Below are 13120 nucleotides of genomic sequence, written 5' to 3'. Positions count from 1 at the left end.
GCAGGAGTTCTATTTGCAGAGCAGGAAGACATGGCCAGCAGATTAGGCAGATGAAACAAAAACAGCAAAGAAGCTGAGCCAACTTTAGTTTATTTGGTGTTGGAGGACTTGCCCAGCCTGACTAATTCATATGCTTGTATGTTGATCCAAAATGTGAAGCTAAAAAATTAATAATTATTTACATTAATAAAGGTCTGCAAGTGCCTGAAATCTTTTTTAAAATTACAGATCTAAGACATTATGTATTTCAGAGGACTTTCAGCATCATGATGCCTTTCCTTTGTATGCATTCTGCTGAAGTTTGAGTAACCTTGATTCTGGAATGTATTTAATACAGGTTTAACAATTCTTTTTGGCTCTAAGGATTAGCTTTATTCCCACCGAGAAGTTAATTACAGAGGCACGCAATGTTGTAGCAAGGGATTGCTAAAAGCACTCAGGCAATGTCTGTCAGTGGTCTTCACTGCAAGAGTTACTATTGTGATAAGAGGAAACATATAAAAGGGAGAAAATTTCTGTAGGACCTGAATTTGAGGAGCCATGCCATTGCTCCTGCTAGTTAGTGGAGCCAAAAGTTTTGTTTATGTCAAGAAACAATGCCACTCACTCCATTTTTGTTGAATACTGTGTGCCTCTAGAAAGACTTCTTGCTGTGATTCTGGTAGCAGCTCTTTAAGAACAGGGATGAGGTATTTAGGAGGACTGTGGCACTCATTTTCCCTATGGCAAGTAGCTAGGAGTCTGCCCTATAGTCATCACAGTTGGATTTATTTGTTTACTTGAAGGTAGTCATGATTCTATCGTCAAACAGTGCAGCACAGAAATAGGCCGCTTGGCCCATGGTGTTATGCCTAACGAACTGAGCTAGTAATTAAATACCTAACTAAACTAATCCTTTCTACCTATAGAAAATCCATTCTCTGCATAATCATGTGACTATCTAAGACCCTCTTGAATATCTCTATAGTATTTTCCTTCAGTGTACCACACCTGGCAAGGTCTTCTGGCACTTTCCATACTATCTGTGAAAAAAACTTGTTCCATCCATTTTCTCTGACCTTAGCCTGCTCACCTTAAAAAGCATGCCTTCTGGTATTAGACAGACAATAGTTTTTTCCACTGATGCTACCTGGGAGTTCTTCCAGCATTTTGTGTGTGTTTAAAAACGCAAACAACAGGAATTCTGCAGATGCTGGAAATTCAAGCAACACACATCAAAGTTGCTGGTGAACGCAGCAGGCCGGGCAGCATCACTAGGAAGAGGTGCAGTCGACGTTTCAGGCCTGACGAAGGGCCTTGGCCTGAAACGTCGACTGCACCTCTTCCTAGAGATGCTGCCTGGCCTGCTGCGTTCACCAGCAACTTTTGATGTGTGTTGTTTTGTGTGTGTTGCTTGGATTTCCAGCAACTGCAGATTTTCTCTTGTTTGTGCTTAGATATTTCAACCCTGAGGAAAATATACTGGTTGTCTTCTCTATGCCAATCTATAATGTCCTCTGCAATATCCTGCTCTTCCCAGGTGAGTATGAGGAAGGTGTGATTTTGTGTCTAATGCTCTTCACCATTAGGTTTTAGGACTTTTGTGTGCATTACCAAATTACCTGATTGGTCAAAACAATTTGATTTGCCCTATACTTCAGTATCAGGATTACTGCTGTAGGTTCTGGTTGATATAAATGACCTGAATTTACAAGGAGTGTAGACAATAAAATAGTGAAGTCTGCAAATAGTTTTTAAAAAACTAGGAAGATTAGTAGAATTTGTATAAAGATCTTACAGAATGTGTAAAGATAGGTGGAGGAAAGTTAAAACAGACATTGTTTAAAGAATATAAGAAGGAAAATTGGCAACAAAAAGAAGGAAAATTGTGCTGTCTGTGGATGATTGAAATGTCATGGATAATGAAGCTCCAGTAGATAATATCATTGATTCCTAAACTCAGTGTTTTATAAAAAATGGATATGCAGCAATTGAAATGGCAGCAAGAAGGAAAGTGTTGAAACCATAGATTAAATCAGCCATGACCTTATAGAGTAGGGTAGGGAGTCTGCATTATCTATACATTGTATTTATATGTTCTTATAAAGCCAGCATTATGACACGTTGACCCAGGCATGCATGTTTAATTTGCAGAATGTAAAGCTAAACTATGTAGATTACCGTAATACTTTACCTTATTGTGGCCAAACAATTGATACTAGAGCGTACAATCACCACAGCGATATTTGATTCTGCACTTCGCGCTCCCTAGAGTACAAATCGATAGTAAATATTAAAAATATAAATTATAAATCATAAATAGAAAATAGAAAAGGGAAAGTAAGGTAGTGCAAAAAAACCGGAGGCAAGTCCGGATATTTGGAGGGTACAGCTCAGATCCGGGTCAGGATCCGTTCAGCAGTCTTACCACAGTTGGAAAGAAGCTGTTCCCAATGAAAACCTTGACATCTTGCATTCTGAAAGGAAATTTAAGAGGTAACCTTAAGAGGAAAGTCCAGAGAATTATTTCAAATTATAAAGAGCAAGACAATAAAATAATAGATTCCAGTGATTGAAAGGCTACCTTAACTGCAAAGAAAAACTTGAGTATTTTTGAAAGATGCAATAAAAATCAAAAAGCTAGAAATGCTCAACAGGTCAAGCAACACCTGTGGAATGTAAAATTTGGTTAATGTTTCAAGTTGACAACCTTTATTTAATTCATGTGGAAGGTCATCTATTTTTCACCAGTGTAGTAAGGAAGAAATACTTGGAGAAATGCGTAGGTGTCAGTGAAGCAGTCTATTTTGTTCACTCTAGATAATGTTATATTTCATGAGAATTGTTGGAGCCGTACTCATCTAGGCAAGTGGCATAAATTCCACCATTATGCTTCTGTCTTATGTCTTCTGTGTTGGAAAAGCTGTGTGATGTCAGGATGTATTTTAATGTAATAATTTGAATATTTTTTATTATTTTTATTTTTATTTAGCAAATTTAACTCTTTCTGCTAGTGTCACTGGTGTCTCAATTCCTCCTGAAATCTTCCAAGGAAGCAACTTCGAACAATCCTCCTCATCTCGGTGCCAGCACTGTAAAAAAGGCGCTGAATGAAGAGCATTGTGTCTTGGGCTGTTTTTCACTCTGCATTTTGCCACATCTTTGTTTTCGTGATTTATATCAATGTTGCCATCTACTGAATTTTTGAATTTATTCAGTCACTTTGACTCAGATATCCTGTTTTTTAAAGTCAGTTACAAACTGTGCTTCACATTTTGCATCACTTTTCCTGAAGTTTTGGGCAAGGCTTAAAGATTTTCAATGTTGAAGTTAAATAATTATTTAAACTTCTAAATATAGTTGAATTGTATGAAACCAGTTTAAATTAATGCAGATATGTTCAGACACCACTTGGTATTCACAGTTCTGAAGTATGTCTTTTATATGTCAACAGCTTTTCAATTCCACTGGTTGTTAATGAATTGTCCTCCCCAATTTTGACATTCTTTTACACTGAAGAGTATGTGAGATAACACCTCTTCTGGATTTGATGCATCTTCTTACGATACATTTTAAGTAGTTACTTGCAACTGCTGTGGAGTGTAAGATTTATGTTCATAACACTTCAAAATTTGGCTGTGGTTATATCTTAGTGCTTCGCTGTAACTGATTTAAGAAACTATTTATACTACAAAGTCTGTTTTGCTTGAAAATCAGAATGAGAATCAAGTTTATTATCACTGGCATGTGACGTGAAATTTGTTAACTTAGCAGCAGCAGTTCAATGCAATACATAATCTAGCAGAGAGAGAGAAAAAAATAAATAAAATAAAACATAATAATAAATAAACAAGTAAATCAATTACATATATAAATAGATTATTAAAAAATGTGCAAAAACAGAAATACTGTATATTTTAAAAAGTGAGGTAGTGTCCAAAGCTTCAGAGTCCATTTAGGAATCGGATGGCAGAGGGGAAGAAGCTGTTCCTGAATTACTGAGTGTGTGCCTTCAGGCTTCTGTATCTCCTACCCGATGGTAACAGTGAGAAAAGTGCATGCCCTGGGCGCTAGAGGTCTTTAATAATGGACGCTGCCTTTCTGATTCACCGCACCCTAAAGATGTCCTGGGTACTTTGTAGGCTCCCAAGATGGAGCTGACTAGATTTACAACCTTCTGCAGCTTCTTTTGGTCCTGTGCAGTAGCCCCTCCAAACCAGATAGTGATGCAGCCTGTCAGAATGCTCTCCACGGTACAACTATAGAAGTTTTTGAGTGTATTTCTTGACACGCCAAATCGCTTCAAACTCCTAACAAAGTATAGCCACTGTCTTGCCACCTTTATGACTGCATCAATGCCCTCAGAGATCTTGACACCGAGGAACTTGAAGCTGCTCACTCTCTCTACTTCTGAACATCATACATTTGATATTTAGATATGATAGTTTGTTTTGATTGCATTTTCATGTGATACATATCATTGACTCGCTTGAGACTGGCCCAAGATAGTGATGGTACATTCTAGAGCTTTCTGATATCAAAGTCTCTCTCTCTCTCTAAGAGCCTGCATTGCTACCTTCATCATTGGGTACACCATATAACTTATGACCATCCCTATTTGTTAAACTGATGAATCAACAACTGTGTTTCTTTTCTCATACATTATTAGTAACAGATTTCTCTTTATTCTTCTTTCTAAAAAGGAAGCATTGAAAGAAAACATTAAGAAGAGGGAAACAGAAGAAAAGATCAAGCGAGCAAAGCTGGCTAAGGAGAAAGCAGAGAGAGAGAAGTTGGAAAGGCAGCAGAAGAAGAAACAATTAATTGATATGAACAAAGGTATTTCTTTAGTGATAATAATGATCTCTATTAGCCCACTATATTTGGAGCAGAAAATAGCAGAAGTTGCTGATGTCCCATTGGTCATAGCCTATTATGCTTGCATCACCGAATCCTGGAATTTTCCACTTTATGTACCTAGTCAGCCATTATCACTTCACTAAACATGACAGAACTGATTCCTTGTCTGCCACTGGGGCATGGTTGCTGCATCTTGAGCTTCTGAGATGTGTTCACTAACAGGCTGTGCTCAAATCTTTAGTTATAATAGAGTACATCTACAGATGAGTTGGAGCTTGTGACCAAAATTTAGCATTTCTTTTCAGTTTCTGACTTTTAAAAAAAAAAGAATTGCACAATTGTTGCATCACATCTTGTTACGTGATAAGTCTGGACTTATAGTATATAAACACAAGAGATTCTGCAGATGCTGGAAATTCAGAGTGGCACACACAAAATGCTGAAGGAACTCAGCAGGTCAGGCACCATCTATGGAAATGAATAAACAGTTGATGTTTAGGAAAGTCTTCATCAGGAATGGAAAGGGGAGAACATGCCAGAATAAGAAGGTGGGTGGAGGGGAAAGGGAAAGAAGACAGACTAGAAGGTGATAGATGAAGCCAGATGAGTGGGAGATGGGGATGAAATAAGAAACTAGAAGATGATAGGTGGAAAAGGCAAAGGACTGGAGAAGAAGGAATCTGATAGGAGAGGAGAGTGGACCATGGGCGAAAGAGAAACAGAACAGACATCAGAGGAGGTGATAGGTGGGTGAGGAGAAGAGGTGACGAGACTGGGAAATAGAAGTATGAGGAAGGGGGAAAAATTAACAAAAGTTGGAGAAGTTGATGTTCAGGTCCTCAGGTTGGAGGTTACCTAAACAAAATATGAGGTGTTACTCCTCCAACCTGAGAGTGGCCTCATCGTGGCTGAAGAAGAGTCCATAGACCAACATGTTGGAATGGGGATCGAAGTTAATATAGTTGTCCACCAGAAATTCTACTTTTTGCAGATGGAGTGGAGGTGCTCAACAAACTGGTTCCCCAATCTATGTTGGGTATCACTGTTGTAGAAGAGGCAACATCAGGAGCACTAGGTACAGAAGATGATCCCAACATATTCACAGGCAAAGTGTTGCTTCTCCTGGAAGGACTATTTGGGGCCCCAAATAGAAGTGAGGGAGGCACTTCAGCTTCTCGAGGGGTAAGTGCCAGGAGAGAGATTAGTTCAGAAAGGACGAATGGACATGCAGGGGCATGGGGTAAGTAAAGATGTGTTTGGTGGTCGGCTCCTGTTGAAGATAGCGGAAGTTGCAGAGAATGATGTGTTGGATGTAGAGGCTTATGGGGTGGTAGATGAGAAAATCTATCCCTTTTAAGGCATCATGAAGATGGGCTGTGTGCTGTTGTCCGAGAAACAGAGGAGCTGTAGATGAGCACAGCTTCAATGGCGAAGGAAGGGAAACAGCATTCTTTGAAGGAGGAGGACACCTCTGATGCCCTGGAAAAGGAAGCCTCATTCTGGAAATAGATGCAGTGGAGACATAGGAACTGAGAAAATGGAATGGCATTTTTAGAGAAGACAGGGAATGAAGAGGAATAGTCAAGATAGCGGGGGGAATTAATGGGTCTATAAAAGATATTGGTAGGCGGTTTGCTGCCAGAGAGATTGAGAAAGGAGACAGAAGTATCAGAAATGGTCTAAGTGAATTTAAAGGCAAGGTGGAAGTTGGAGGCATCACAGAATATGTTGATGCAGCATATAATTTCACTCAGTTTATTGACAGACTATGAAAACAGCATTCTTCGTTCTCGCTCTTGGCTACAGTTCTATTCTTTCACTATGTTCTTAACATCGGACCTTACATCAATGTAGTAGAAGCAAATACTGAACTCCATGTGTCTTACATTCACATTACTGACTATATTGCTTTAAACAAAATAGGAAATAGTTATTTGCGTAATGCCATTTTTGATCACACATGGTTTTTGCTAAATGGGTCCAATGAACCCTCTGTTCCTCTACAGTAAGAATCCTGTATTCTGCCTTCAAATTTGACCTTCCAAAGTGAATGGCTTCACATTTTCCCGGGTTTAACTCCACCTGCCGCTTCTTAGTCCAGCTCTGCATCTTGTCAATGTCCTTTTATAACCTACGACAACTCAGTTGGTCCTGCTGAAGGGTCTTGGCCTGAAACGTCAACTATACTCTTTTCCATAGATGCTGCCTGTCCTGCTGAGTTCCTCCAGCAATCTTGTCTGTGTTGCCTGGGTTATTCCTACTCTATTTTTTGAACAAAGGAGTAACATTTGCTACCCTCCAATATTCTGTGTCCAGTGAGGACATAAAGATTATCGCCAAAGGCACAACAATCTCCTCCCTCTCTTCCCTTAGTATCCTGGAGTACATCCATCTGGCCCTGGGGACTTATTTATCCAAATGTTTTTCAAAAGTTTAAGCACGTCCTCTTTCTTAAAATTGGCATGTTATAGCTTATTAGCCTGTAAATGTTCTAAATATATTTTATTTCTACTTAAGTACCCAGTTGATTCATATTCTGTACTTAGACATCTTGATGGTCATTAGCCATTACAGTCTTCAATGAAAATGTCATTGAGTTGCTGTGTAAGTAACCAAAAAACATAAGAAACTGGAGCAAGTGTGGGCTATATGACCCCTCAAATCTGTTTTAGCATTTAATGTGATTGTGGCTAATTGTTCTTGACCTAGACACTCCTTTCTGTTTTTCATAACCCTTAATCCCACGTAATATGAAAATGTGGCTGTATTAGTTCTAAATATATTCATTGACAGCATTTTAGCTCAGTGGATTGAGAATTCAAACAATTTAGAAACCTCTGAATGAAGAGGTTCCTCTTTATGTCCTACTCACCTCTTAAGTACATTGATCAAAGAAATGTCAATGTAACAAAATGCCAAGATTGTATTCTATACTAGTTTAAAAGAAGTTAATGTTGTAGTCACATAATCCCATGCATTTCAATCAAATTGATTACTGTTTTTACTGAACTTTAGAAACAAATTCCTTTCCTTATAGTTGGTGTTTCCTTTCTCCTACAGTTATGACTCATTATATGAATTCTGGTAACCTTTGTGGATATTTTCCAGTAAATATTTCTTTTATGTTTAAGTCCCAGAGTTTGTCAGCTGTTTTGCTGTGAATAGTTATTGAAGAGCCTTGAGCCCTAGCTTATCTCTATTATGATGCTGATTCCTGTTCCATTGGTTTGGTTAGTGCTCAACCCAGATAGACTTTGCTTTTCGTATCCTAGCCTTGCTGGAATCTCATAGTCACACTCCCACTGCCAGCACCCTGGAGGCCTCACTACCATGGCTGTTCACTGAGATGACGAGATCTACAATACAAACTAAATTTCCAGTAAGATGTAATGGATAGAAGACCAACTACTTATGGATTATTCATTCAGACAATTTTTGATTAAAATTGACTTGTGTTAGGAATATAGTCATTTAGTAACTGTTGAAATGCACTTAATCAAAATATATTTTAGAATGAAAAGATAGTCATTTAAAAGCATGTTTTAAGTGAAAATATTAATAACATTGATATTTAAAATGGAACACTGAGAAGAAAATAAGCTTCACTTAACTTTGTCAGTTAGATTGACAACCATATTCAAGTGATTAGGCTTCATGGTTGCCTTGGTTTTAGTGGGCCTCCAGCAGGGGCTAGATTCTTAGTATATCCTACCCCTCTATTTGGCATTCTTTAGAAATATCCTGGGCTCTGGCAATCATTGCATTCCATGTCACGTTGTGAAGCTGTGAATGTCAGAATGCACTGACACATACACCAGAGATAGCTGAAATTCCAGTTAGGAAGTGTGGCTACGCTATAGTGTGACTTTAGAGCACATTAAGACCTTATTACTTTAGGTTGATTTTATCCCCTGTAGTAAAAGTACTATTTGATGACTTCATTTGTCTATCTCTTTGTATTCCAAATCAAGATATATCTTCAGCATAAAGATATAAATAGTAAGACTGAAATTATGCTTTGTCCCTATCACATTGTTTCACTGCTTTTCCTGTTGTGATGATTTAATACTGCAAAATGGATGGCAGCCTATTGATAATTTAAAGTGTGAGGCCATAATATTGAGTGGTGCATTAAAGGTCTAAGGAGAGAAGCTGTAAGTTGCCTAATTAAAAACTACTTATGGAAGAAGACTGGCATAATAGTCACACTTCTTGTTCTGAACCTACTTTTGGGAAAAAACTACATTTAAGCTTTTTTCCTCAGATTGCATTCTGAACTCCCTTTAGAATTAAACTTTCTGTTGTTTCAAATCTATTGTTCAAATGTTCTATTGTTCAAAATCTACTTTTCAGCTTTCTTTCTCATTCTATATTTTGATTTCCCTGCACATTTCAATGTTCTAATTAAAGCTTGCTTTCAGGTTTATTCAGACATTAAAAAATATTAGGATTTCAGATCTATAGTTGCAGCTTATTTAAGAACTCTAGTTTTCTTTTGTGCTTTTAAAATACCCATTCAAGTTTGTGAGAAATGATTCAATATTCACCGTAACACATTTGAAAAATGAAAGAAAGTTTCTCAATTTCATAAAAAAAATCATTGCTGAACTTTTAAAAGTTGTTTTTTTGAAGTACATTATTGAATGATCAATACACCAATTTTACTAATTGTTGCAGGTTTTTGGTCATAAGTGCAATGAAACCAATAAAACAAAAGTCTTCTGTTATTAACAGTTTGGAAGAAGGTGTCAAATAACTAAAATGGAAAACTATTTATGAATTTAGTCTTCATAGTTCAAAATACATTGTTAATAGTGTAAAAAAAAACTATAGTGCACAAAGTCTTAAGGTGACTAAGACTTTTGCACAGTACTATATTTGTCAATGTGGAGTGAAGCACAAGTTTGTAATTCTGACGGGAATAAAGGATGTTGGGGATGGAGAGGGTGGAGTGCCATGGGAGGGGTGTGGGACAAGTGGCAGAGGAAGAGTGCCAGGTTCAGGATGGTGATGCGGGTGCAACTACATCTAGCCTTGAGACACAGGAAAAGTAATTTGATTCCGAACAATTGGTTTATTGACCATTACAGAACGTTTCTCTGGTGCTTCCCACTCTGTCTCCTCTCCTTGCCCCATTTCCACTTTCAGTCCACAATAGAGACTTATACTTTTATCATCACTGAGGGTGCAGAGGAGATTCACCAGAATGTTGCCTGGGATGGAGCAGTTCAGTTATGAATAGAGACTGAAAAAACTTGCTCTGTTCTATTGAGGTGGAGGAAGTTCAGGGGAGGCATGACTGAGGTATATAAAATGAAGGTGTATAGATAGCTAGCCTGCAGGAAACATTTCCCCTTATCGGAAACTGACAAAACTAGATACCATGTTTTTAAAAGGGAGCAAGATTTAGAGGGGCACCTTCTTCACCCAGACAGTGGTTAGTAACTGGACAGTACTGTGAAAGTGGTTGAAGTTAGGTTCCCTGACAACTTTTAAGAAGTTTCAAGGCCAGCACTTGAATCACTAGGTAAATAAGTAATTCTGCAGAGAGTAGCTTGCAAAGAGTTGTCATATCTTGGTGCTTTGGACAAGATGTTGGGCGATAGGATTAAAATGGAAGGATGCCTACATGTTCATGTGGACGAGGTGGGCTGAATGGCTTGTTTCCATGCTGTATGATTCTATAATTCTCTGACTTCATGTTGATGTGACCAACATAAGATAAATAGCTACTTTATATCCTTGGCAGCTGAAGGATTCCCTCTTCAACACTCATTGATAGTAACCAATTTGACCTAAATTGCTATGTTTATTATTATATAGAGAGCATTTAAGTTTCAGATGTAGAAAGTCTTAGTCATTCAGGAAAACTGAAAAATCTGAAGTAAACCAGGCATAAGTAAAAATTAACTGTAGTGCACACTTTTATAGCCCCCTATGCCAATTAACATAAAGGTCACAAGCACTGAAAGCTGTTTTCATTCATTTGGTTTTATTAATTGCCTTTCCATCTTTTGTACTTTCTTGGGTTATATTACCTGTGAAGGATGCCTGTGGCAGTGTGAGGAGCACCCATCCCATCTTATCAGTCTACAATAATGAGTTTAAACATTGGTTTAAATGCTATGAAAATCGATTGCAAGATTACAAACTAGAACTGTTTTTCAGAAGTTAACCTACTATAACAAGTATTGCAGAATACATTTTCTAACAATTCTACTGAGTCCCAATAAAAGGTTTAAATGGTACTTCACTTTTTGCCATTATCAGTTATTTTTCAGTAATAATATGAACTTCGGACCGTGCTATAGAGTTATAACACGTTGGATGTTGGTTACAGTGCATTGAAGAAAATCTAGATTGTACCTCATTAAGTTGAAATAATTTACTTTTACTTCACTGTTATTACTAATTGGAATTAAGTTGTCATTTACTTTGTTGATAACAGAGATTCCTTCCCAGTCAGCAGCCTTGATAATTCAAGATATGTTCCTTTCATTCACTGTGTACCCCTCAAAGATAACATTGATCCGCAATCAATCTTGTCCTTTAAAGTAGACAATATATCCCCAGGACTTAAACTTGGTCAAGAGAATTATTGACGAGCTGAAGAAGATCATAAAAGGCAACTCATTTCTGACTTCTTGTGCATTCCCCATTGCATTTTGAGCTTTTCTTTTGAAGAGGCTATTACAGCTTGGGGCTTCAAGTTCGAAGTTCAATTCCGATGCCGTCTGTTAAGAGTTTGTATATTCTCCCCTTGACCGTGTGGGTTTCACCCAGGCGCTCTGGTTTCCTCCCACACTCCAAATATGTACCAGTTCATAAGAACATAAGAAATAGGAGCAGGAGTAGGCCATCCGGCTCATCGCATTCTCATTAGCACCCTGTATAGTTGCAGCATGACCTCCCTGCTCTTGAATTCAGTCCCTCTAGCAATGAAGACCAACATTCCGTTTGCCTTCTTAATAACCTGTTGTACCTGCAAGCCAACTTTTTGTGATTCATGCACAAGCACTTCCAAGTCCCTCTGCACAACAGCATGCTGCAGTCTTTCACCATTTAATTAATAATCTGCTCTTATGTTATTCCTTCCAAAGTGGATGATCTCGCATTAACCAATGTTGTATTCCATCTGCCAGACCTTGGCCTACTCACTTAACCTATCTATATCCCTCTGCAGACTCTCCACATCCTCTGTACAATTTGCTTTTCCACTCAGTTTATTGTCATCAGCAAATTTTGCTACGCTACACTCAGTCCCCTCTTCCAAGTCATCACTGTAAATGGTAAACAGCTGCGGGCCCAGCACCGACTCTTGCGGCACCCCACTCACCACTGATTGCCCAACCAGAGGAACACCCATTTATACCAACTCTGCCTTCTATTGGTTAACCAATCCACTAACCATGCCAGTGCACTTCCTCTGACTCCATGCATCAGTATCTTATTTATAAGTCTGTTGTGAGGCACCTTATCGAACGCCTTCTGGAAATCCTAGTATACAACATCCACTTGTTCCACTTTATCCACTGCACTCATTATGTCCTCAAAGAACTCCAGTAAGTTTGTCAAACAGGACCTGCTCTTTCTGAATCCATGCTCTGTCTGTCTAATGGAACCACTCCTTTCTAAATGTTTCGCTATTTCTTCCTTAATGACAGCTTCAAGCATTTTCCTGCCTACAGATGTTAAGCTATCTGGCCTATAGTTGCCCGTCTTTTGCCTACATCCTTTTTTAAAAAGTGGCGTGACATTTGCTGTCTTCTAATCTGCCGGGACCTGCCCAGAGCCTAAAGAGTTTTGGTAAATGATTACCAATTTATCTACTATAACCTCCACCAATTCCCTGAGCACCCTGGGATGCATCCCATCAGGACCAGGGGACTTAGCCACCTTAAGACCCTCTAGTTTGCTCATTACTTTCTCTTTACTGTCAGTGATTTTATCGAGGTCCTCACCTCCCATTTCGTCCATAACATCATAGGCTAATTGGCCATTCTAAATTGTCCTGTGATTAGGCTTGGGTTTAATAGGTGGATTACTGGCTGGTGCAGCTTGTTGGGCTGGAAGAGCCAATTCTGTGATGTATCTCTAAAAGAAAATTTTGATATTTGGTTTATTTTTGTTACATGCAATGAGATGCTTTTCTTTGCCTGCCATCCAGGTGGATCATTCCATACATAAGTACATCTAGGTAATACACAAAAGGAAAATAAAACAGAATGTAGAATATAATGTTATGGATATGGAGAAAGAGAAGTGCAGGTAGACAAATGAA

The 13120-nt window shown here is 38.3% G+C and overlaps 1 protein-coding gene across 4 annotated transcripts in view; it reads left to right on the top strand.

Moving 5' to 3' along the window:
- The window catches only part of diaph2 (diaphanous-related formin 2), a 638125-nt gene that overhangs the window by 502180 nt on the left and 122825 nt on the right, over positions 1-13120 (top strand). For all 4 annotated transcript variants that reach the window (XM_063060627.1, XM_063060626.1, XM_063060628.1 and 1 more), the window contains one exon: positions 4683-4818. In XM_063060627.1, coding sequence (XP_062916697.1) covers positions 4683-4818 — 136 coding nt within the window. The remainder of the gene's footprint in view (positions 1-4682; positions 4819-13120) is intronic.

The sequence above is a fragment of the Mobula hypostoma genome, chromosome 10, assembly GCF_963921235.1.
Source record: "Mobula hypostoma chromosome 10, sMobHyp1.1, whole genome shotgun sequence".
NCBI classification, from domain to species: domain Eukaryota; kingdom Metazoa; phylum Chordata; class Chondrichthyes; order Myliobatiformes; family Myliobatidae; genus Mobula; species Mobula hypostoma.
This window is presented reverse-complemented; position numbering and strand designations above follow the sequence as displayed.